A 27,166-nucleotide genomic window follows, 5' to 3' on the forward strand; every position below is an offset into this window, starting at 1 on the left:
CATTGGTCGTTCAGGTGCATGTTGCTTAATTTTCATGTATTTGTCCAGTTTCCAAAGTTTTGCCTAGTATCGATTTCTAGTTTTATTCTGTCATAGTCTGAAAAAATACGTGATATATCAATTTTTAAAAATTTGTTGAGACCTGATTTGTAGCCTAACATGTGGTCTATCCTGGAGAATGATCCCTGTGCTGATGAGAAGAATGTGTATTTTGCAGGTGTTAGATGAAATGTTCTGTTGATGTCTGTCAGATCCTTTTGGTGTATAGTACAGTTTAAATCCAGTGTTTCTTTGATTTTTTTTTTTTTTTTTTTTGTCTAAAGGGTCTGTTCAGTGCTGAGAGAGGGGTGTTGAAATTCCCTCTATTATTGTATTGGGCTCTATCTCTCCCTTTAGATCCAATAATATTGGCTTTGTATATATCTGGGTGCACATATATTTATAATTGTTATATTGTCTTGCTGAATTGATCCTTTATCATTATATAATGCTCTTCTTTGTCTCTTTTTATAGTTTTTGGCTTACAGTCTATTTTATCTGATGTAAATATAGCTACTTCTGCTTGTTTCTGGTTTCCATTGCATGGAATATTTTTTTCCAATTCCTTCACTATTAGTCTATGTGTGTCTTTGCAGGTGAAGTGAATTTCCTGTAGGTAGCATATAGTTGGGTCTTGTTTTTTAATTCATTCAGCCAGTCTGTATCTTTTAAATGGGGGATTTAATACATTTATATTCAAAGTTGTTATGGAAAGGTATTACCTTATTCCTGACATTTTGTTAATTGTTTTATGGTTGTTTTATATATCTTTTGTTCCTTTTTTTTTAATTGTTTGTCTTTGCTATTTGATTTTTTTTATAGTGATAAGATATAATTTCTTTCTCTTTCTTATTTGTGTATCTGCTCTACTAGTAAGATTTAGTCTTTCACATGTTATTGTGATGGTAGTTAATTTTTCTTTGCTTCTAGGTGGACTACCTTAAGGATTTCTTGTAGGCCCAATATAGTGGTGATGAAATTCTCAATTTTTGTTTTTCTGGGAAAGACACTATTTCCCCTTCATTTCTAAAGGATAGCTTTGCTGGATATAGTATTCTTGGCTGGCAGTTTTTTTCTTTCTGCCCTTTCAATATATCATTCTACTCTCTCCTAGTCTGTAAGGTTTCTGCTAAGAAATCTGCTGTTTGTCTCATGGGAATTTCCTTATAGGTGACTTGATGCTTTTCTCAAGGGTGGGGCTGTGGCTGAGACCTGGGACTCCTGAGAGAGGTGCCTAGGGCATTCTAGAGCTCTTCAGCTGGAATAGATGCCACTAGGTGGGGTCCCTGGGGTTGTGGGCAAGGTCTCAGGACTCTGGGAAAAGCATAGGGCTGCTCTGCAGTTCTTCAACTGGAGTGGGCAACTCTGAGTGGGCTTGTTGGTGCTGTGGCCAGGATCCTGTACTTCTGAGAGATGTGCTGGAGTCCTCTACAGTTCCTCAGCTTAAATGCACAACTCTGGGTGGGATTGCTGGGGCTGCAGTCAGTAGCTTGGACTTTGAGAGAGATGCTAGGGTGCTCTGCAGCTTCTCAGCTGGAGTGGGCAACTCTGCGTGAGGTCACTGAGGCTGTGGGTGGAACCCTGCACCCACTAAGGAGATGCTGGGGTTCTCTGAAGCTCCTCAGCCAGAGCGGACCACTCTGGGGAAGGTTGCTGGAGTTATGGGTGGGACCCTATACCTTTGAGAGAGAAGCTGGTACACTCTGCAGTTCCCCAGCTGGGGTAGGTGGCCCTGAGTGGGCTTGCTGAAGCTATTGATGGGACTGTTTCTTCAGAAGAGGTGATTGGGAGCTCTGCAGCTTCCCAGCTGGAGTGGGTGGCTCTGGGTGGGTTTGCTGGAGCTGCAGCAGGACTCTGTGCCTCCGGGAGATGTGCATGGATACTCCACTGAAGAGATCAGGGCCATTAGCAGTGGTAGAAGTCCCCAGTCAGCTGTCAGGCTCCAGAAAATGTGAGCACTGGCTTTCTCTGTCCTGGGAGTGGCCTCCGCACTGCACTGGACTGCCTGTTCCCGGGAGTGCAGAGTGCTGTGTGGGTTCAAGTGCTGAAGTCATGGTGTGATGAGGGATCCTTAAGAATGTGGAATGCTGAAGCTATCGGGCCCTAGGACAAAAATGCACTTTTGCATTGGCTAAGATCCCAAAGTGGCGATTTGCTGCTGTAGCCCAGGACCCAGGGGATGGGGAAGCTCAGCATGAACTTCCTCTCTGGAATAATGCAGTTTTGTGGGCTCCAGGCAGTTCCCCACACTGGGCTCATGGCTTGCAAGAGTCACATGTCTCCCTTGTATCCTGAATTGTAGGCATCTGGAGCAGGAGCATGGACCATTGGGAATTCCCCTTGCCTATCCTTTCACCACAGCAAGGAGACTCTTAAACATTGGGATGTAGTGTATATGCATTCATTTGGGATAGCACCTTTATCATATGCTATGTTCATGATGTACTAAATTCCTGTATGTACTTGGATCTCTTTCTGAACTCTCAATTCTTTTCTCTTGGTATTCTCTAGTGTAATCTGTCTATTCTTGTGCCAGAACCACATTGTTTTAGTTATTCTGGCATTGTGATTTTTAATATTTGGTAAGCCAAGACTTCTCTCAGTTTCTAATTTTTTTTAACTTTTTTTTTTTTGGTTGCTATTCTTTGTATTTACTTTTATAAATAATCTTAAGAAACATTTTATAAAGTTAAGGTTAGTTTTGAATTAGGTTTATACATTAACTGAAGGAGAATTGACTTCTTAAAATGTGCATTCTTCTCAGCAAGAGCATTGCTTATCTCTCCATTTGTTAAATGATTCTCTTTTGTTCTTTAGAATTTTACAATTAGTTTTATAAAATTTCTGTACCTTTCTTGTGTAGTTTATTTCCTAGGTGTTTTATGTTCTTTGTTACTACTCTAAATGGGATTTTTTTTTTTGCATTGTATGTAATTTGTGGTTATTATAATTGTTTTAAGATACTTTTGAGTTTTGACTTTTGGGTATTCTGTAATTAGCTACCTCACTCCGCTTGTGTCTAATATATGGGTAGATTCTTCGGATGGATATTTTAGGTTAATTTCTGTAAATAAAATTTTCTAGAATATGTGGTACTTTGTTGTATAATTGCATTATTGATAATAGTGGTGAAAAGTGGGCACTCTTGTCTTCTAGTTGAGCCTAGGAGCCAGTGCTGCTAGTGTTTTCCTTTTGTTTTGTGGTATGTAATTTTCAATCAGTTTGTAAAAACAAAACCTTTATTCCTGCCTTATTAGATTTTTATTAGGAATGGATGTTGTATTTTATCAAGTGCCTTTTTAACATCTCTCAATATAACACAGAATTTGTTAATGTTAATATATTGCCGGTGTTGAACCATCATTATATTCCTGGAATGAATCCCACTCACATCTGGAGTGTTAACATTTTAATGTACTGTTTCCTTTTGCTTTGCTAATATTTTAATGGTAGATTTTTATAACAACCTTTGTATGGCAGTATTACAATTGTACTTTTTGTGCTTTGTTAATTTTTGGTATTGTTACTTTATTGCCTACTTAAAAATAGCTGAGGCTATTTCCTCTATGCCCTGAAACATTTAAAGTAGCTTAGGAATTGTCTGTTTCTTGAAGGCATGATAGAATTATCCCATAAAACAATCAGAGCTTGATTTTGTTGTTAGTTTCTTTGAATCTCATTGCGGGGTTTTTTCGGTAGTATACTAACTATATTATCCCAGCTCTCCAATTCACAGCAGATTACTAACAAATCAGTTTTCTTGAAATGCATCCTTTATTAAGGTCATAGAAGGTTCCAGATGCTGTTCTAGCTGCAGATATCATTTTTGTCTCACAAATCATCAGTTTTGACTCCTCGTAGATTATAGAACTAAAACCCAAACTTGTTTGGTTCATTAAATTTTTTTTCATGTTCTGAACTCAGTCTTCATTTTTCTTCAGTTTTATATGAACGTCTTTGTTTTCTAGCTATTCTGATCTACTTTCTATTTTTTAAACGCACTTGAACTTTCTTTCCTTTGAATTCACAATTTGATAAACTTGACATGGTATCCTATAATATTTTTTGATCCATCAAAGTCATTCTTGATATAGAGAACATTTATTATATTTTGTTACCCACCATTGATTTTTTCTTCTTTTAGTAACATATCCTAAGTTCATTTGGAGGAAGCACTATCTGCCATATTCTTTATTTTAAAAAAAATTATTGAGTTGAAATTCTCATAACAATTAACTATTTTGTTTTTGTTTTTGTTTTGGTGGCTGGCCAGTACAGGTAATTAACCATTTTAAAGTGAACAATTTGGTGGCATTTAGTACACTCACAATATTGTACAACTACCATCTGTATGTAGTTCCAAAACATTTTCATGATTTCAAAGTAAAACCCCTTCCCTATTAAGCAGTTTCTCTCCGTTCTATCCTTCCCTCAACACCAGGCAACCACTAATCTATTTTCTGTCTCTATGCATTTGCCAGTTCTGGACATTTCATATAAATAGAATCGTGCAACATGTGGCCTTTTATGTCTGGTTTCTTTCAATTAGCATAATGGTTACAAGGCTCAGTCATGTTGTAGCATGTATTAGTACTTCATTTCTTTTTATGGCTGAATAGTATTCCACTGTATAAATAATACCAGATTTTGTTTATTCTTTCATTTTTTAATGGACATTTGGGTTGTTTTCACTTTTTGGCTATTATGAGTAATGTTCCTATGAATGTTTGTGTACAAGTTTTCATGTGAATATATGTTTTCTGTTCTCTTGGGTATAGATCTAGGAGTGTAATTGCTGGGCCACGTGGTAACTCTATTTTTAACTTTTTGAGGACCCACCAAACTTTTTCACAGCTGTCTTTCCATTCTTTTTCATAGTATTGAATATCTTATGTTTTGTCCTTTTTCCTTGATTAGATTAGCTGATTGTTTTAATTTTTCCCACTAAAAACTGTCTGTTAGACATTAAATATCAACTGTATTGTTTTTTAATTTTTTCTTTCTTTTTTTTTTTTTGTCTTTTTCATGACCGGCACTCAGCCAGTGAGTGCACCGGCCGTTCCTATATAGGATCCGAACCCGCGGCGGGAGCTTCGCCACGCTCCCAGCGCCGCACTCTCCCGAGTGCGCCACGGGCTTGGCCCTGTTTTTTAATTTTTAAAAATTTTTGTTTATTTATTTTGGCAACTGGCCAGTACAGGGATCCAAACCCATGAGTTTGGTGTTGTAAGGCTATGTTCTAAACAACTGAGCTAACTGGCCAGTCTGTTTTTAAATTATTTTGAATTCACCAATTTCTATTTTTATAATCCCTTTCTTGACATTCACTTTGTTGTTTTTCTAATTATGAATTGAATTATTCATTTAATTCTTACTTAGAAATAAAGTATTTAAATCTTTGTGTATTACTTTGAGTCAACTTTGGCTACATTCCATTGATTTTGATATATAATGCTTTTATATAATTTTCTGGATTATATGCAATTCCATTTTACCTCCCCTTTGCCTAAGAAACTGTTCAGAAGAGAATTAGTTTCCAAAAATTTGGCTTTTTGCCTTGTTTTTTTTTTTTTAATTTAAAAGTTTATATATAAACATATATAAAATTCAAAAGGTTGTGCAGTGACTAGTAAATGTATTTTCTACCCCAACTCCCAGTAACCCAGGTCCCCTTCCCCCAGAGGCAACTAATTTTCTTAGTGGGTTTTTTTTTTTAATGTCTTTCCAGAGTTTATTGTGTGCTTTTATGAACATAACATGAATATATAAATCCTTTTTAATGTAAATATGTTACTATGTGTGAATTATACTATATGTAATACTCTAAATATTTTTTTTTTTCACTTAACAATGTACCTTGGAGATAGCTCCATTTTAGTTGTTTTTCATAGATAGTTTATAGTTTCACCACTTCATGGTTAGAAATATGTCTAAATTTTGTGTATATTTTGGAATTTTTTGTTGAAATATAGTCAGTTTGAAAAGGTTGCCATTGGCACTTAAAGATATTTTAGGATATTCATAATATTTTAGATTAGCCTTATCAAGTTAGAGTACATGGATAACTTCAGGACATCTGTGATATCTTTGAAAATCTGCTATGATTTTAATGAGTACAGTTGGCCCTCTGCATCCACAGGTTGCACATACGCAGATTCAACAAACTGCAGATCAAAAAAATTTGGGAAAAAAAACCCAATTAAAAATAACAACACAACAATAAAAAAAATTCAAATAAAAAATACAGTATAACAACTGTTATGTAGTATTTACATTATATTAGGTATTATAAGTACCTCTAGAGATGATTTAAGGTATATAAGAGAATGTGTGCAGGTTACATGCAAATACTATACCATTTTACATAAGCGACTTGAGCATCCTCAGATTTTGGTATCTGTGGGGTTCTGGAATCATTCCCCTGGATATTGAGGGATTACTGTGTATGCATAATAAGAGTTTTATTCTTGGGGGAATCAGATTCCACAGCTTTCATCAGATTCTCATAGGGATCCGTGATGTACCAGTAGACTTAAGGGGTGGTGGCTTACATATTGTACTTTGTTCCTTTAACTTGTTAAGGATTTAAGTCTCCTATTGAGGTTTTTACTCTCCCTGTATTTTCTGTGGTGTCTGCTTCATATGTTTTATTACTGTGCTTATACATGAAGGTTTATGACAATTATGTCTTAGTAGTGATTTTTGTCCATTTATTACCTAACAGGTAATACTTTTGGTGGGGTTTACATTTGCTTGTTATACCATTTCTCTACATTTTATCTTCAGCATTTCTAAACCACATTATAGATCTCTTATAGATAGCATATATATTTTAAATAAGATTTGCTTATTTGTGTTATTATGTGTATTTAATTTATAGCAGAGACTATAAACTTTGGGCCATAGCTACCTGCATATGTGTTTTGTTCAGCTAGTATACGGATTATTATTTGGTATTAGTCTTTTTCTTTGGTTTTAAAAGACTTTACAGATATTTTTTTTTTTTTTTTTTTTTTTTTTGTCATTTTTTCGTGACTGGCACTCAGCCAGTGAGTGCACCGGTCAGTCCTATATAGGATCCGAACCCGTGGTGGGAGCGTCGCCGCGCTGCCAGCGCAGCACTCTACCAAGTGCGCCACGGATGGTCGGTTAGCTCACTGGGTGAGCGTGGTGCTGACTTTACAGATATTGATGGAGTAAGTTCTTGGTCTTATAGCTGATCTTTTTTCTGTTTTATCTTTTTAATGCCCCGTTTCTTGCTTTCTTAATTTTCTGTCCCTTTTTATATGGCCTCTGTTTCTTTCATTCATCCCCTATCCCATCTTGATGTAAGTTTTGAAAAGTATGTGGATATACAGATGAATAGATAGCAGTAATTAGCTAGAAAAGGGAATGGGGAAATTTCATTTATAATCGTCACAAAACCAAAAATACTTAAGAATCAATTTAACAAGAAAGGCACAGGACTTATATGAAAAAATCTAAAATAAGATAGGAACAAATGGAAAGGCATACTATATCCTTGGGGGGACAAATTACCATACAAATGTCTATTTTCTGAAAATATTTACATTTAATGGAATTCAAATTAGAATCTCAATAGTGTATTGGAAGAGCTGGCATGTAATTGAACAAAATAATCTTATAGGTTGGGGATTTGCCTTACTAATCTTCAGAACATTTGTAAAGCTACTGTAATTAAGTCACTGTTGTTATAAGAATGGATAAGTGGACCAGAATAGAGGATCCAGGAATAGATCCTATTATTGAAAAAAAGAGTGAATTATTTTGTTGTGTAGATCTTCTATTTCTTTCCTTATTTTTTTAAACTTGATCCATCTTGTACTGAGAGTAGTATGTTGAAGTCTCCCATTATTAGTGTTTTTATGTTTCCTTGCATCTCGTATATAAAAAATGCCAGGCTAATTCTTTTGCCTTAAGTTATTTTCGTTATTTTCCTTGGAGGCTTTAGGATTTTATCTTTATCTTTGAAATCTACTAGTTTTACTAGGCTATGTCTTGTAGTTGATGATTCTGGGTAAATTTTCCCAGGTATCTTGTGAGTCCTTAATGTATTCAGGACTTTTTCTGTTTCAGATATTTTTCTGTTTTAGAAGTTTTCTTGGATTGTAACTTTAAAACCAGCTCTGGTTTTGTTTGGTTTGTTTGTGTTTTTGTTTTTCTTCTTCAGGTAATCCAATAATAATAATCCTTCTGTAGTAGTTCGTTTTCTGTTGTTTATAATAGAATACTTGAAACTGGTTAATTTATAAGAAAACATAATTTATTTCTTATGGTTTTGGAGGTTGGGAAGTTCGAGGTCCAGGGGGCACATCTGATGCGGGCCCTGTTCTTGATGGGGACTCTATAGAGTCCTGTGGTGATGCAAGGTATCACATGGCCAGGAGAGGGAAGTGCGCTTGTTAATGTGCTCACTTGCTCTCCTTGTAAAGCCACCAGTTTAATGATAACCCATTAAACCTTTAACCCATTACTCCATGAATGGATTAATCCATTCATGAGAGCATAGTCTTCATGATCCAATTACTGCTTAAAGGCTCTGCCTTTCAACACTGCCACATTGGGGATCAGTCTCCCACGTGAGCTTTGGAGGGGATGAACATTCAATCCATATCACCTTCTTTGTATATTTTTTGTTTCCACTTCTTTCTCTTTGACCCTTTTTCTTTATATCATTGCATCTACTCTCCCTTGAACACTTTGTAATTCATCCTTAATTTCTGAGATAATTTTGTCTTTTTCTTCCATTTCTTTCTTGCATTTAAACACCTCTTTTCCTTCCTTCCTTCGTTTTTTCTTTTCTTTTGGTCAATTTCTGCTTTTAGTTTTTCAATTTCTGATCCAAGATTTTTCATGTGATCAAATGTTTCAGCCTACTTAGTTTTATTTGGATTGTTAACAACAAAGCAAAAGAACATGTAAGTTATCAGGGAATTTCCCTCAGTTGATATGTGTGAAATTTTTAAATTATCAGGGAATTTCCCTCAGTTGATATGTGTGAAATTTTATTTCCTGATTTTCTCCAATAGCTGTGACTTTTCTCTTGTTTGTTTTTATGATGTTGGGTGTCTTATAATATTCTTAATTTAATGGCACCCTCTTCTGTCAATACAGCAGAATCCAAGTACTTTAGCAGGGATTTTGTTTGTTTTGTTTGAAGGAAGGGATGTTTGGCCTCCAATTTTATGGATCTCTTTTGCCTTGAAGGACCCTAAACATTTCTACTTTTACCCTTCACCTCTCAGTGGCCAAAGGGTGCTTCTCTCTTACCTTCTGCCATTTTTCTCCCCTCTGCATTTCAACAAGTGCTTATTTAAATCACACCTGTCTTTTTATTTTTTAATTTTTTTCTATTTTTTCAGTTTTATTTATTAATATTTTTTTACATTCTATGATGTTGCAGAGCAGTTGGGGGGGGAAGGAGGAGAGGGCAAAGCAGGAAGGAGGAAGGGCAGGATTGAGGCCTGTGGCACCTCCCTCACTCCTGTAGAGGAGACCAGGGGGCTTCCAGCAGTGTCTTGGTCATTGCTGGGCTGGTTGCGGGTGGTGGGGGAGTGTGGCCAAGGCCCTCTGCCCCCACTGTCCCGGCTCAGGAGAGCCTGGGGCACTTTCTGCGGCAGCTTGGTGGTCGATGCTGGGCTGGTTGTACACACTCGTATTTTTAAATTGCACATGCTCCTTTTAATCATGTCTGCCCCTTTAAATTAAATGTACAATACTTTAAAATTTCTTCCCTGTAGTTTGTGCTCTGATCTCCCTGGACACTTTTCTAGTATCTTAAGATTTGGTGTGGATTTAATCTTTTTGGCAGTCATTTTAAATTATGTTTTGGCTCCTTCACTCGTTTTCCTCTTCTGTCTTTTCTGCAATTTTTCTTAGTCTGCCTTTGCTTGCCACAAACCCTTGTGGCTGGATGTAGGTGAGAGTATTCATTGGGATTTGGTGATTTTTCTCTTTTTATTCACAGCTATTTGCAGTTTTGGCATTCTGTATCTTCAAGTAATGGCTACAGGTATGGTTTGGTGTAAAATTTAATTTTTCCTTCTTTTTTTCTTATTGTTTGAGGTAGAAATTTTGGAGAGAGAGCTGTGCAACTGTCATTGTCTTCAACTACCTTGAAATCCTGAAATACTTCTAAGTGGTGGTGGCATAACTAGCTGTCCATATGGAAACAATAAAATTGGACTCCAATTTTACATTATATAGAATTTATTAAAATTCCAAATGAATGTAGAATTTTTAAAAATTCCAGATGGATCAAAGACTCGTGTTAAAAAAAAAAAAAATCCCTCAAGAAAATTGAGATGAATACTTGTATAATCTAGAATTCATGTGTAATCTGGGTGTAGGGATGGGGTGGGGTTGTTCTTTTGACCAAGAATGGAAAGCAGAAGCTATAAAAGAAAAAATGTGTGTGTATGCAAAAGATAGATGTAGAAGAAATATTTGCATGTTGAGTACAGACTGTGATAAAATACAAAAATTTTTACAAATTGACGAGATAACCAAATAGGAATGCATGAACAAGCATTTCCCAGAAGAGTGTATCTAAATGACCAGTAAATATAAGATGTTCAGATTTCTTAGTGACCAGGGAAATACAAATCAGAGCAGCAACATAACTCTTTACAGCTATCAGACTGACAAACTGGCAAAATTTAAAAGAGCAGAACCACCTATTGCTTGCAGCAAGGGATGGAGGCACATAAGGTACTTTTATATCCTCTGCATAATGCTGGTGTTTAGTAAATACTTACTAAATGAAGTCAGGATGATCTTGGTTTGTTCCTCCCTCCCAGGTATCTAATGAAGATAAACTAAGCATAGTAATCATAAACTTGTGAAGAAAAGAGTCATCAGATTTTCTTTTTAGAATTTAACAGGGCATATTGAGAAATAGGAAGCTCATTTTAACTCGTCTGGGATCTGTTACTTGGGTGATCTATCACTTTCTTGAAGATACACCTATATCATTAAAATTAAATTCCCTTCAGTGATTGAGGATCTTTCTCTACCATGAACTATTTGACTGCCATTCTGGGGACTTGCTTGAGAGTCAGGACTCAGTCCGCAACTCTCCTGCAATATTTTGTGATAAAAAGTTATGCATATAGATCAATGCATCCTATTTTTTTTTTTTAAATTTTCTTTTGTTGATATACATTGTGGCTGATTATTGCTCCCCATCACCAAAACCTCCCTCCCTCCCCCCCCCCAACAATGTCCTTTCTGTTTGCTCGTCGTATCAACTTCAAGTAATGGTGGTTGTTATATCTTCTTCCACCCCCCAGGTTTTTTTTTTTTTTTTTTTTTTTTTTGTGTGTGTGTGTGTGTGTGTGTGTGTGAGTGAATTTATATATTAATTTTTAGCTCCCACCAATAAGTGAGAACATGTGGTATTTCTCTTTCTGTGCCTGACTTGTTTCACTTAATATAATTCGCTCAAGGTCCATCCATGTTGTTGCAAATGGCAGTATTTCATTCGTTTTTATAGCTGAGTAGTATTCCATTGTGTAGATGTACCACATTTTCCGTATCCACTCATCTGATGATGGACATTTGGGCTGGTTCCAACTCTTGGCTATTCAATGCATCCTATTTTTTGATACATTTTAAAGTAAATTACAGACATCAGTATATTTCCCCCAGATATACTTCAGTGTGCATATCATTAACTTGAGTTTAATATTTATTGAGGTAAAATTTACATGCAATAAAATGTAAAAATCTTAAGTGTACGTTCAGTGAGTTTTGACAAATGCATACACCAGTGTAATTCAAACCACTATGGAGATCTAGAACATTACCTCAGAAAGTTTCCTCATGCCCTTACAGGCAGTTCATGCCCCGACTCTCTAGAGGCAACTGCTAATGAGAAACTGCTAAAAATCTTTCCAAAGTGGTGGTTCCATTCTGCACTTCTGCAAATGATTTGTGGATGTGTAATAGTATCTGTTTTTGACTTTACTTTGCATTTTTCTGATGCATGATGATGTTGAGCACTTTTCTTGTGTTTATCGGCCATTCGTATATCTTCTGTCAAGTTTTGTTAACATCTTTTAACCATTAAAAAAATTGGATTGTCTTCTTATTATTGAGTTGTAGGGAGTTTTTTGTATATCCTGATTGCAGTCTTTTGTGGGATATATGTTTTGTGAATGTTTTCTCCCAGGATTTAGTTTTTATGTAATTTTTTTTTCAATAAATACTTTTTGAACACTTACTATGTGCTGGAACATAGCAGTAAATAAAATACACAAAAACATTCCTCAATGTATATCGACAAAATAAAAGTTAAAAACAAACAAACAAACATTCCAGCCTTTTTGGAATCTACCCTGCTACTGTTGGGAGTCATATAATAGAAATAAATACAATATATAGGTGTTTCAAATGGTGATCAGTGCTGTAGAGAAAACTAAGGCAGGTAAGGGAGAAAGGGACTGACTAGTGGGGTTAGGGTTGTACTTTTTAATAGGGTGTCAGAAAAGATCTCACTTGAAGGTGACATTTGAGCACAGATCTGAGAAGTTGAGGGAGTAGTAAGCAATGCTGGTATTCTGGTAAAGAGATTTTTAGCCTGAGAGAACAAATGACTAGTGTGTCTGGAGCCAAGTAAAAAGCAGACAAGTAGGAGATAGGATTGAACCTTTTAATCTGGGTGAGAGAGCAAGCCTTTGAGGGTTTTTAAGCGGAGGGATAGAAATTATCTTTCATTGTACATAATCATTTCAGTTGTAGTTTTCAGTTCTGGGATATCCATTTGTCTTTCTTTTTTTTTTTTTTTTTTAATATTTTACAAATTGGAGAAATTTTCCATCTGTTCATCTGCTTTCTCCATCATCTCTTTTTTTATAACATGTTTATTATAATGATTTAAAAATTGTCTGCCGCCTCCATTATCTGGATCACCTTTGGATCTGCCTGTTAGTTTGTTTTCTTGGTTTCTGGTATGGTATTAACCTCTAGGCATGCCTAGTAATTTTTGATTAAATGCTCAACATTGTGTACAAAAATTAGAGGAACTCTCCTTAACTGGGCAGTTAGAAGGAGGGTTGAGTCAAGGTTGGATTGTAGTTTGGACTGGTTTACCTGGCTTTTTAGGTGCTAGCCCTTAATAGGGCTTCAAACTGAGAACCTGGCATGTTCACTGGGGCCCCTTCCCTGGTAACTCCTGGACTTGAATCCATATCACTTTAACACAGCAGACTGCTGAAAACTCTTCTTTGCTTTTCAGAGGCTTTTGGCTTAATACCTTAGCCCTCTGTTACATGCATCTTTAGAATTCAGCAGATATATTAAGGGGATAATTTTCTCTCTTCAAATTCAGCTCACTGATCCTCAAGTATCCAAGTAAATCTCATTAGCCTCTCGGTACAGCCAAAAGCTGTGCTGGTTTCTTTGTCTTCAAACAATGACCTTCTGTGTAGGCACCTGCCCTATGCTCAGACCTAGCAAATATACCTAGGGGGAAAGCATTTTCAGAATGTCAGTTTACCTCTCTGTAATTTCTTCCTCCATGGAATCTTGATTCCTCTTGCCTTGGTTGTTGTAGTGATTCTCCAGTGCCTTTAAACAGATATTTTAAAAAAATCTTTCCTTTCTAGCTATTCTTGGCTAGAGCATTGATCTGTCCCAAGGTACTTCACCAAACTCAGAAGGGATGACTAACTTAAACTTTAAAAGCTCTGTCTTCCTGCTTTGTTGGAATAGACTTTAGTGGGGTGTAGGTTGAAGGCAGGGAGACCACTAAGGAGGCTTCTTCAATGACCCATGAGATGATGACTTGGACCAGAGTGGTAGCAATGAAAGGGGAGAACTGGTTGCATTCTGGATATATTTTGAAAATAGAATGCATTAATTGAATTTGGAACCTAAGAGAGAGAGGAATCAGTGATGACTCCCAGGGTTTTTGGCCCAAGGAACTAGAAGGATAGATTTGCCATTTATTGAGTTGGGGAAGTCTACAGGAGGAACAAGTTTGGGTGGGGGTGGTGTTAGTGGTGAATTAGGAGTTCAGTTTGGGATATGTTAAGTATGAGATGCATATTATATATCCATGTGGAGTGGTCAGGTGGGTGAGTGTATATATGAATTTGGAGTTCAGGGAAGAGGTCTGGGTTTAAGATACAAATTTGGGAGTAATCAGTATGTAGAACCCACTGTTGTACTGACAGTAGGATTAGAATCTGAAAAATTACATCTGAAGAGATCACTATTTTTTAAAATAAACTTTTTATTTTGGAATTTTTATTTGCAGAAAAGTTGCAAAGATGGTACAGAGTTCCCATATACCCTCCCCCCATTTCCCCCTAATGTTAATGTATTATATAACCACAGTACATTTATCAAAGCTAAAATACTAACATGGTATATAGTACCGTGAACTAAACTCCAGACTTCATTTGCATTTCACCAGTTTGAAATAATTAATTGTGACGTAAGATGGAAGTTTAGAAACATTTTATGAGTCATCCATTTAAGTTTTTTACTGTTTTCTCTTCTCACGTTACAGAACTAATGGCTGAAGAATAAATCAACATGGCAACTATGGTTCCACCAGTGAAACTGAAATGGCTTGAACACCTCAATAGCTCTTGGATTACAGAGGACAGTGAGTCTATTGCTACAAGAGAGGGAGTTGCTGTTCTTTATTCTAAGCTGGTCAGCAATAAGGAAGTAGTACCTTTGCCTCAACAAGTTTTATGCCTTAAAGGACCACAATTGCCAGACTTTGAACGTGAGTCTCTTTCAAGTGATGAGCAGGACCACTATTTGGATGCCCTTCTTAGCAGCCAGTTAGCACTAGCAAAGATGGTATGTTCAGATTCCCCATTTGCTGGGGCACTTCGAAAACGACTGCTTGTACTCCAACGTGTCTTTTATGCACTTTCAAATAAATACCACGACAAAGGCAAAGTGAAACAGCAGCAGCATTCTCCAGAGAGCAACTCTGGTTCAGCAGATGTCCATTCTGTTAGTGAACGTCCCCGGTCAAGCACTGATGCACTTATAGAAATGGGTGTTCGAACGGGTCTAAGTTTATTATTTGCACTTCTAAGACAAAGTTGGATGATGCCTGTGTCAGGACCTGGTCTCAGTCTTTGCAACGATGTTATTCATACTGCGATTGAAGTCGTGAGCTCTTTGCCACCATTATCTTTAGCAAATGAAAGCAAGATTCCTCCTATGGGTTTAGACTGTTTATCACAAGTAACAACGTTTCTTAAAGGAGTAACTATTCCTAATTCTGGAGCAGACATTTTAGGTCGTAGATTAGCTTCTGAGTTGCTGCTTGGTTTAGCAGCTCAGCGAGGCTCTTTGCGGTATCTTCTTGAATGGATAGAAATGGCTTTGGGGGCTTCAGCTGTTGTAAATACCATGGAGAAAAGCAAACTACTATCAAGCCAGGAAGGAATGATCAGCTTTGACTGCTTTATGACTATATTAATGCAGATGAGGCGTTCCTTGGTACGTACTATAAATCTCAACTTTAAAATTTGTAATTAAAAATTTTTGGAAACATCAACCCAGCTTTTTATGAATTGCTAGTAATAGTCAATGATTTGAGAGTTCTTCTGGTGATTGTTAGGTTAATTAAATGTTTTATATATTTTGATTGAAGAAACTTTTGTACAGGGACAGTCTGAATAGTACAGTGTTAAGACCATTGGATCAAGAGTCAGGTTTGTAGTTTTAGTTTTATGGCTTCTTGGGTGAACTTGGGAAATTTATCTAACTTTGTGTTTTAGTAAACTCATGAGTGTGGGGGTCTTTTGAAAAAATCTCTAATTTCATGCTTCCCAATTTTTATCAAGCATTTACTATATGCCAAGTATTATTTTAGGCCCTGGGGATACAGTGTCTGCTTCCATGGAGCTAACAGCCTACTAGGGGACTCAGATAATAAATATATAATTTCAGGTAATGAGAAGTTCTAAGAAGAACAGGAAGGGAGAGGGAGGGAATAGAGAGTGTTAGACTCAGGGCAGAGGTTGAGAGGTGAAAAGCGTGCGATTTTAATTTATATGATCAGGAAAGGGTCTCTCTGAGTTGTGACATTTGAGCAGAGACCTGAATAAAGGGAAGTAATGAGTTAAGCAAAGATCTGTAAAAAGAGTTGGTAAAGGAAATTAATTGCTTGACTATCGTAACCTTGGATACCATATTAAAGAATAAACAATAATAATCCTCGTACTGGCCAGCTGTCAAAAAACAAACAAAAAACCCCAAAAGGCAAAACAAAGAACAAACAATAAAATATAGTGTACTACGATCAATTTGAAAAAAAAAAATTTTTTTAAAGACTCAAATGTAATACCTTTGTGAAAACCTAGAATAAAAATTGGAATGTTAAAGTAAAAATTTAGAATATTAAGTCTCAAAAACTTATAAGCTGCCTTAGTTTCAGTTGGGTTACATTTATCAGTCTTTTTGGTGTCCTTTGTTAACAGATATCAACTAACAAATGTATTTAGTTTAAATAACTAAAAATGCCACTTGTAAATTATGTATGTATATTTCAAGTCTTTTTTCCCCCTCAAGCAAGTAAAAAGCTTTTGGATTGATAGAAATGTTTTATAAAAAAACAGTTATGTTGAATTTATCTTCAAACTAGAGGCATTTAAATTTTTAGTTGGCTTATGCTTTGCTTTTGTGAACTGAATGATAAATATTGGGTCACTTTTTACAATTTTATTGTAAATAAGTACTTGGAGATTTTAGGTCATAAGATCTATGATAATTTGAATTTCTGGGTTTTTTTCTATATGCTTTTTTTTTTTTTTTTTTTTGCCTTTTTCGTGACTGGCACTCAGCCAGTGAGTGCACCGGCCATTCCTATATAGGATCCGAACCCGCGGCGGGATCGTCGCCGCGCTTCCAGCGCTGCACTCTCCCGAGTGCACCACGGGCTCGGCCCTCTATATGCTTTTTAATTATGGTAAAATATACATAACATAAAACTTACCATGTTAACTAATTTTAAGTACACAGTTCAGGGGCATTAAGCACATTCACATTGTTGTGCAACCATCACTGTGGTGGTCTGCTAAGGCTACTGTCTGGAATCCTGCTCACAGCGTCAATGGTGGTGCTCTTAATCCTGTTTGTGACACCAATTGTAATGCTAGGCTACCACGCCAGTTGTCGGGCTCTTACCTGCTGGTAATCCTACACTGACTGGGCCAACAGTTGAGCTAAGGCTGGGTCTGGAGCCCACAGACCCTTCAAGCCAATTGTCCAGACTGCGTCACAAACCCTTCACACACCAGGCTGGGTCACCAGACCCCTTCATGCAGGTCTATGAGCTAGGTTACTGGCCAAAAGGTCCTTAGAAGCCGGTTGGAAAGCATGGCTGTGCCAGGTAGATGCCTGAGGCAGATGCCTGCCCTCCTGCTTCACTAAAACTCCTCTCTCCCTCGCTCCCTCTCTGTCTCTCAAGAAGAACACAAGAATAGCAACAAAACTAAAAAGATACATTGGCGTGCATGCGCACTAACTACACACACACACACACACACACACACACACACACACGCACGCACGCGTGCGCAATTTGCTTACAATGGATGTGCTAAACCACACCCAATGGGACCGTAGCAGAGGGCCCATTCTATTTTCCCAACAATCACCACCATCCATCTCCAGAGCATTCTCATCTTCCCAAACTGAAACTCTGTCCCCATTAAACACTAACTCCCCATCCTCCTCCCCCAGCCCTTGGCAGCCACCATTCTACTTTCTCTCTCTATGTATTTAACTACTCTAGGGGCCTCCTATGAGTGGAATCATACAGTACTTGTCCTTTTGTGACTGGCTTACTTCTTTGAGCACAGTGTCATGCACACTGTAGCATGTGTCAGAATTTCCTTCGTTTTCATGGCTAATATTCCATTGTGTGCATGAACCACATTTTGCTTATCCATTCATCTAACAATGGACACTTGAGTTGCTTCCATCTCTTGGCTATTATGAATGATGCTGCTGTCAACATGGGTGTGCAAATATCTCTTCAAGACCCTGCTTTCAGTTCTTTTGGGTATATATCCAGAAGTGAAATGCTGGATCACATGGTTAATTCATAAAAACTTTTAAAAAATTGAAACATAATTGATTATACATATTTGTGGGTTACAAAGTTGACTGTCATTACTTGTGTACAATACGTGATGGTCAAATCAGGATAGTCAAGCTATTCATCATGACAATATGTAATCATTCTTTGTATCGATTAACTAATTTCTCAATCCCTTCCCCCACTTTTAGTAAACACAGTTCTGTTCTCTCATTCTGAAAGTTTGACATATTATTGTGATTGTTGTTTCTTTTTTAATTTCTTAATGTTAAATAAAAATAAGACAAAAAAACATGCAGTTTGGGATATGGAATGTTGACATGTGTCCCTGTGATCTTCACCTGAGGTGAAAACCTAGTTAGTGCCCAGGGACGCAATGATGTAAGCAGGGAAGACTTCAGGAGGCAGCTGTGGGAAGCAATTTGTCCCCTTTGTGTTTTCTTATTCAATATTTAAATCCTCTCACTTGCATATTTTTCTAATTTTGTTTTCTGATTCTTTTTCTGTGATCACTGTATATCTAAGGCCTTTTTTTGAGGGGGGGGCGTGGCTGGCCAGTTATGGGGATCCAAACCCATGCCCTTAGTGGTAAGGCTGCACTCTAACCAAGTGAGCTAACTTGGCCAACCTCTGTTTTCGTATTCTTAATGCTTTTTGGTAACATTCTTTCTTTACACTGCTTTCAAATTTGTAATGTCATTTAATGATCTAAGCTAATTTATCTATTCATGGTCACATGTTAATTTCTATGACAAGTCACTTAATTCCTCCTTATACAGACTATTTCTTTTGTATTGCTTTTGTTACAAAGAAAATATATTAATTATTGCAGTTTAGTTATATGATTATTTTCTTGCTTATAGTGTACTTCTTTCCTGAACAAAATGCTAGATATGTTGAGTCAGAGGCCTCCTCTCCACCTTACCCTCTAAGGACTTATCCTACAATATTGCTCCTTAGCGGGAAGAGGGTGCCCCAGGAAACTAGACTTCTTTCTTCAGTATCTGTTTAACTTCATTGTCTTTTAGCATGTTTGAAATAGGCTTGTATGCATATTTACTAATTGACTGATAGTTTAAATTGGCCCTACAAGCTTAAGAAATCTCTACAGTAAATATATTTATCTTCATATACAATGTGTTTTATTTTTTATTTAGTTAACCTATAATATCTCATCCCATTCATGGTTTGGCTTCTTTTGTTTACTGCTCCCCAACACCAGGAGTAAGGGAGGAAGAGAACTATTGTTGAATGCCTGCTACCCAACAGGTCTTTACTTGTATTATCTCATTCTATTATCATGTTAATCTGTGAGGTAGGCATTATTTACCCTTATCTTAAAGATGAAGCAACTGTGGCAATTAGTCTGAATTTACACATCAATTTCAAAAGAGCAGAAAATATAACATGTACTCTTGATTTAAGCCCTTTACAGACCAGATGCTGCATTAAGTAATTCTTAAAATCCTGAGTCTGTCTGCAAAATCCATGTATTTTCTGACTACTATATACAGTTTTTACCTGTTTATGTTAAATCAATTTCTTTCCATGAAGGCCTACCTTAAAGTAGATATAAAATATAATACATTTATTTTATTGCTGAATTTCTGGTTTTCTCTCCACTTGGCCTCTCATTCCCAGACAAAGTACCAAGTACACCTAGTCAGGAGGCACCTCCCTCTTTCCCTCTAAGACTGTACCCTGTAATATAGCTCCTTATTGGGACAAGGGTGCCCAGGAAAACTACATTGCTTTCTTCAGAATTCTGGATCTACTCTGGGGAAGAATCTTCTGTGTTTGACTTTTAGTTTGGCTGTCTCAGAGTCACCTCAGGCAGACGTTAGACTGAATTTTAATTAAATCTCAGATTAGTTTTAGGGGAAAGGCGAGGTGGTTTAATTGAATTTTTTTTGTTCCTCCTTGCATAGTAAGTGATAGTCTGATGCTTTTGGTCTCTTGATGCTCTTGTTTCTTACACGTTACTGTGTTGTCTGAGAACTCAGGAAATATGTATATCCTTCTCCTGGTACACTAGACCCCAGCCGACCTGATCCTGTCTTACCCGGGATAGAACTTATCCTCAAGCTAGAAGTTAGAAGGAGAAACACATAGCCATTGATTGAGCACCTGGCTCAAGGCCTAACAAAAATAAGTTCAACCTATAATTGTATTTGTGCGATCCTTAGGCTCCATTACCCACACACATGTAATTAATTGTGTTTGAATGGGAGCACAGAACATACTCGTTAACTTATATTTAAATGAGTAGGGAAATATCAGTGTACATGTTCAAATTCTAAAAAATAAGTAACAATATAAACCCCTTTGGACTTTGATGCCACTAGGTGTCTACTAAGTACTGTGTGCCAGATTACTGTTAGGTACTGGGTTAAAAAGATGAATAAGGATTGTAGCATCCATACCTTTAGGCAGCTCATATTTTAATGAAAGAAGTATGTACAGATATTTCAAATTAATGATAATGGTCTGTAGAAGAGATCTGCACTGGGAGGAATGGGACACAAGAAGAGGGCTAAAGAAGAGGCAGAAAATGCCTTATGGACGAAGGACCCCCAATTTAGTTGAAAAGTAGGAGGAGTTTGCCTGGAGAAGTTTTCAGATAAGACAATCAGAATTCACAAAGTGACCTAGGTGTGTGGGATAACAAGCCCCTGGATTTATGGGGTGGACTGGGATGAGATGAGGCTGCAAGCTAGGCAGAGCCCTGTATCCCATGCTTTGGTTTGGGATCTTGATCTCATAGGCGTTGCAGAGTCATTGAAGCAATTTTGAGTAAAACTAGATAGCCAGAACATAAGGAAATATACTCTATCCAGTCTTATGTCCTTGTCTGAATATCTTAGGCAAGCATGGGGGGGGGGGGTATCACATTATTTTGGATGGTAGATTTTTAAGAGGAAGTAATCAAATGAATTTACAAATGTATGTTATTTTAATTTCCACTTTATTTTTGAACGATTGAACTTCCTATCATGTATTAACAGTGTATGAAATTATACATTTAATGGGCTATACTTTCCAAAATTTAATTTCTTTAGAAATGCCAAGCTTTAGCTCTTTTTTTATTACGCAGTACGTTTACACAATGCACTGAGAATTCTGTGTAGAATGGGTTTTTGTATTAGTCCGTTTCTGTTGCTTATAATAAAATACCTGGAACTGGGTGATTTGTAAAGAAAATGAAATTTATTGCTTACAGTTTCGGAGGCTAGGAAGTCCAAAGTCCAGGGAACACATCTGGTGAGGGTCTTCCTTGGTGGTGGCTTCGGCAACACAGGGTATCACATTGTGAGATGGTGGAAGCAGAGAGAGTAACCTCCTCAGTCACTCTCCTCTTAATGCCACCAGAACCAGTCCCATTATTCCAAGCAGATCAATCCACTCACAAAGGTATACTCCTTATATACAATCACCTCTTTGAGGCCCCATCTTTCAGTTACCAAAATAGGATTCCCATCCTCTTAAAACTCACAGTGGGGAATCAAGCTTCTAATACACGAAACATGGGGAGGAACACAATTCAATCCATATCTGTTTTAGTTGTGCTTAATCCTAACTGACTGGAGCTAGGATAGTGTCATCCTCAACTGTTGACTTTTTTGGGAAAAAAAAAGAAATCAGTGATAGTTACTACAGACAGCATTTGCAGGATGTGTTATTGGTTTGATATTTTTAAATTTAGCAAGAATTTATTAAAAGCTCCCTTTATTTTCTCTTCTTTCTCAATGTAAATAATGCAAAATGATGATTATTGCTACCAGTTTTGAGATCTTACTATGTATTAGGAACTGTGCTAGTCATATTTTATACATAATTTCAGTTAATCTTCCCAATAGTCCTAAGTATAATAATTTTCTGCCTAAATATGGGGAAATTTACCCTTTAGTCACACAGCCATTAGGTGATGGAGCCTAGATTTAAACCCAGGTCTGTCACTGAAAACTTTATGCTGTTTTCAACATTTTCCTCCATATTGTAAAAGACATAAAAGAGGGACCATGATGGCCCTAGGCCAGCTCCTAGAAAGGTATAACAGTCTTCTCCTCAATCTACTTTTGACTTGGTGGTCACTAAAGGTGGTCTTTAAGTAATGGAGCCACAGATTACAATTGTGTTTTTCCTAGAAATGCTTCACAGGTAATTATGGCATTTGGAGAGGTTGTGCTGAAGTTTAGCAGCACATTGTATTTCTAGGGACTACTTATTTTTGAACATTCAGCTACTGATATGATTTCAGACCTACAAGTCTGGACCCTAAAGCCTTACTACTGAAAATGTGAGCCTCAGACAGCAGCACTGGCATCACCTAGGACTTGTTAGAAATGCAGAATCTCGGGCTGCATCTAAGCTTAGTGTGTCAGAATCCATATTTTAACAAGATTGCCGGGTAATTCATGTCCACATTAAAATTTAAGAAGTATCACCCTAAACAATTAAAAAGAAAAACTGACATGGCAGCAGAAGGTTAGCTTCTGATGACCCAGCAATAAAATAGCCAAGTAGATTCAAAGATCTAAAGATGATTAGCCATGTGCTATGATTGGAAGACTGATTATCTGTGATGTTTGTTTGTTTGTTTGTTTGTTTATTTATTTATTTATTTATTTATCTATTTATTTATAATTGTAACATAGCTGATAGTATGTATCTGTGGGGTACAGAGTTAAATATCAATACTTGTGTGCAGTATGTGATATTCAAATCAGGATAATTAGTATATTCAACATTACACAATGTAAACATTTTTCGTGGCCCTTTACCAATTCCTCCCTTATCCCCTGCCACCTCCCCCTTTCCCACTTCTGGTATAATGTTTATTGAAAGCTATCTGAGAAGTGGGAGACTAGTGAAGTAAGTGGAAGAGGATAATTAAGAATAGCAATTAGTGATGGGGTTGGGGATAATGGAGACCATGACAACAGGAAGCTTTACATTTTAAATTTATAATGACCTTAGAGAAAATGAAAAAGGAGCTATCTGTGAAGAGACAGAAGATTGAACTTTTCTGCAGCTTTGCTGGGATGCGGAGAGTGGTGTGAAAGCCTAGTTATTCACCTGGACTTTTGAGGGAGCTTTTGAAGGCAGAGGGGAACTTGTCAGATGTCAAAGGTTCTGCCACATAATATTCAACTACTTGGAGAACTCTCCAAAGGGTTCATATCTGAGTGATTTGAGAGTAGCTGAATTTTTACTATTTTTATTTAAAAGTGTTATTTATTGTGTATCTTCCTGATAGATACCAATCGATAAAAATTTCACCATTATTTTATTTTCTTGGTTCAATACAAAGAGGGCAGATGAATATATATAACAAAATTTTAAAAACCTGCAAAACTTTAGTGTATCATGAAACTTAAAAGATTCTAAACTTTATTAGTGTAAAAGCTAGATTTAAATACTGTAGGCATCTTGTTTGAAGACACATTGGGATTTTATATTTGGTCAAAAATATTCATTTCGTTCATTACTTAGGAATCATGTTAATTAAAATAGTTTGAATTGATAAAATCATGAAATCTTAGAGTTGAATAGAACCTTCCCTCTACTGTAGGGGACATACTTTTCTATGGTACATCTGCCAAATGATCATCTAGAATATAAGTATTTTTTCAATACAATATCCTTTGAAATAAAGCCATCAATGAAAATTTCACAGTTATAGGATTGATAAACCATAGAAAGAACTTGGCATTTGTGGTCTAAAGATTTAAGGATATGGAAATTTGAGGGGCGATGGATATCGAGTTCACATTCTAATTTATCATTTTTCAGTGAGATAATGATCTCTCCCATTTGAGTCCCGGAGCAGTGCTGTGATTCCTTAGCTATGCTAGGAAAAAGATGCTTTGTTGCTAGTGTAGATGGGTAGCTACATGAACTGACTTTCTGGGACCTTGGTTGTGCTGAAGCTGAGAGGAGAAGTACGGACTTTCTGCTGTTCTGTTCAGAGTAAGGCTGGTTATATTCTGCTTGCCTGTATCCTTGGGGGAAGGTGGGCAAAACAGTTCTAGGGGTAGAGTATTTCCTGGGACCCCATTTACTGGATATTGGCCATCCAAAGAGTGGGTAACTGGCAAAATTCCACCTCCTTGACTATTTTCGGAGCCCTGTGACTTTGGAACAAATCACTATTTAATAAGGTAATTGATGAAGTTGGTGTTTAACTTCCCTTTGATTCAATAGCCAGGTCTTTTATAACATTTTCTGTGTAAAAGTTGGTTTCATAACTTAATGTTAGGATTTGGTGTCAGTGCACATAATCATTTAAACAGTTTTTCAAATAGATGTTGTTTTTGTTGACTATTTAAGTGATTTTAATACATATGTCTCTCTTCTTCCCATACTGTATCCCACAATGTTTTAATTAAAAGGGTTCATCTGCTGATCGGAGTCAGTGGAGAGAACCAACCAGAACATCTGATGGCTTGTGCTCACTCTATGAGGCAGCATTATGTCTCTTTGAAGAGGTATGTAATAATCATGGCTTTTGCATTAAAAATGACTTTATTAAAATGCTGTGGTATGTATTTATCCTTTTAAATAATCCATTCAGTCTCTGGAAAGGCTACAAAAGAAGGTGGCACCAGTGGCACCAGAGAACGGAGCTGGGACGTCTAGGGCTTGAGGTGGGAAGGAGACATACTTTTCAATGTATACCCTTTTATTCATTTTGAATTTTGTATCTTGTGCCAGTAACTTTAATTGTAAAAAGTTTTTATTGGTAAGTAAAACAGATACAGAAAGACATACAAACAAATGTATGGCTTAATGGATTATTATAAAATAAATCCCCTTCTAATCTGTACACAGGTAAAGAAATAGAATTTTGCCAGCCTCTGCAGAAGCCCTTTCATGTCCTGGTCATAACCTCTTTCCTCCTCCCCAGAATAACCACACTATACCAACTTTTAGAGTAATAATTTCTTCCTTGAATCTCCTTATAGTTGTGTCATCCGGGTGTGCATCCCTATATACTATAGTTCAGTCTTGCCCATTAAAAAAAAAGTAAAGTTTTTTTAAATCTCTTAATCTACAGATTCCCCCTCCATTTTTTTTCTTTTTCTTCAGTGTATTTGTTCAGGAGCCTAGGCTTTTTAGGCTATAGAATTTTCCACAGTCTGGATTTTGCTGATTGGTTACTCATGATGCAGTTCAATATGTTTCATTGTCCTCTATTTCCTGCAAATTGGCAGCTGGATCCAGAGGCTTGATCAAAGTCAGATTTGATTCTTTCGGCAAAACTATACATAAGGCGTCTTCAAAAAGTTTACAGGAAATGAGTATTATGAAAAACTATGCATGGATTGCAAATTTTTTTTGCACCAAAATAAACTCAGGTTAACTTGTTATATAACATGTCTGAACAGAACATAGTTTGAGGCATTAAAAAGGATAAGACATCAGTTTGAAAAATGCTCCTATCAGAGCAACGTGAATTCTGCTAAAATTGAAGCAATAATAAACATCACATTTAGGTGAAGCTTGGTGGTTGGTGGTGGCTGTGGTGGGCTACCCATGTGGAAGTGGTGTTTTTGGCATGCTCTATGGCCTACTTCTGGGCAGGGGATGCTGCCCTTGGCTCCTGCCTTAGAACCCTGGGCATGCTCTTTGGCCTGCTTCTGGGCAGAGGGGGCTACCCTTGGCTCTTCAAATATTTTTCGTTTCAGGATAATGTCCCTAAATTATAGTTTCTAGTATTATTTTTGTTTCTTTTATTTGGTTCCCTTCTTTAGGAACTCCATCATCTGTATGTTTGCATCTTTGCTTAACTAGTATTTGTTACTTTTTCTTGAATAGTTTTTATGTCTTGTTTAGTTTCTTTTTTATTTCTAAAAATGTATTTTTCCCCATCTTTTGTTATTCTTAGAGCATTATCTACTATATTTATGTACTCTTAGATTTCTTCTAATCTTTATTTCTGAAGTGGTTTTTTTCTTTTATTCCTAATTCTTTCTTGAGTTATGTCACCTCATTTTTGAGGGTTTCTTATTCACATTTGTGTTTTTCTTTCATTTTTTGTTTCATTTTCTTAATCCCTTTTAGCTTGTTTGGAAATAGGTTACAGTTTGATCTATTTTGTGGGCAGTTTCCTTTTGGCATGCTTTTATTATAAGGATGTTATTCTGTTCTTTTGCCCTTTCTGACCTATAATAACTTCGTATGGGGGTTTGACCTCAATACTTTTCTGTTGCTTATTAAAAAAGAGGAAAAAGTTAGTTTTCCTGAACTTTTAGAATGGGTTGGGATTCAAGATAGCTTTTCTTACTCTGTAGACTCCCTCCCTCTGTTGTTTTTGTGTAATATTAAAAAATACACACACACACGTATATGTATATATGGTGGTTTCCTAGCTTGTTCCTTCCCCAACTTCAGTCTTGGCCTTCTCCATCTTTCTGCTTTGTTGTCCCTATCCTGTTCAGTTTTGATTCCACTCTCAGTAGTTTCTCCTTAGTGTGGGTGCTCTGTCCTGGAAAGGATTCCTGGTTGGTCAATTTTAAGAGTTCACGAGAGCTAGATTACTCAAACTTCTTTAGAACTTCGCATCATGGAGCCCTTGCCACTTACTTGCTATCAAAAAAGGCAAACCTCTTCCTAGGTGCAAGTGCTGTTCTTAGACTGCTTAACTCTTCTTTCTAGTGAATACCTGATTGGCAGTTTAGGTCTTCTCTTCTGAGGTCTGTCAGTCACTTTTTACTGCACAGATGCCATTACCATACAGGTTTTGTGTTTGTTGGTGGTTTGTCCCCACCTTGGGGTTGTTGGGGCTACCTTGTCACCTAGCTTGGTCCAAATATTAAGCATGGATTTAGAGTTTTGCTTTCCAGTGATTTGGAGTGTTTAGAAAACTATGTTGCTGTTGTTGTTGTCATCTTCTTATCTTCACAGAATCCTACCCACCTTGCAGTTTTAAAAAAATGCTTTCCTAAGCCCCATCAGTAGATTTTTTTCTGCCTTCCTCCTCTTTTTGGATGGAGTAGGAGAGGATGGGGAGGACTATCATTTCTCTTG

The 27,166-nt window shown here is 36.8% G+C and overlaps 1 protein-coding gene across 13 annotated transcripts in view; it reads left to right on the top strand.

Annotated features, from left to right (window-relative positions):
* HERC1 (HECT and RLD domain containing E3 ubiquitin protein ligase family member 1) overlaps window positions 1-27,166 on the top strand; it is a 211,728-nt gene that overhangs the window by 41,986 nt on the left and 142,576 nt on the right. For 12 of the 13 annotated variants that reach the window (XM_063090802.1, XM_063090801.1, XM_063090800.1 and 9 more), the window contains 2 exons: window positions 14,576-15,531; window positions 24,529-24,624. In XM_063090802.1, the coding sequence (XP_062946872.1) occupies window positions 14,602-15,531; window positions 24,529-24,624 (1,026 nt within the window). In that variant the 5' untranslated portion in view covers window positions 14,576-14,601. Of the gene's footprint in view, window positions 1-14,575; window positions 15,532-24,528; window positions 24,625-27,166 lie in introns of those variants that run through there. The other variant, XM_063090813.1, reaches the window with a different exon arrangement.

The sequence above is a fragment of the Cynocephalus volans genome, chromosome 3 (assembly GCF_027409185.1).
Source record: "Cynocephalus volans isolate mCynVol1 chromosome 3, mCynVol1.pri, whole genome shotgun sequence".
Lineage (NCBI taxonomy): Eukaryota > Metazoa > Chordata > Mammalia > Dermoptera > Cynocephalidae > Cynocephalus > Cynocephalus volans.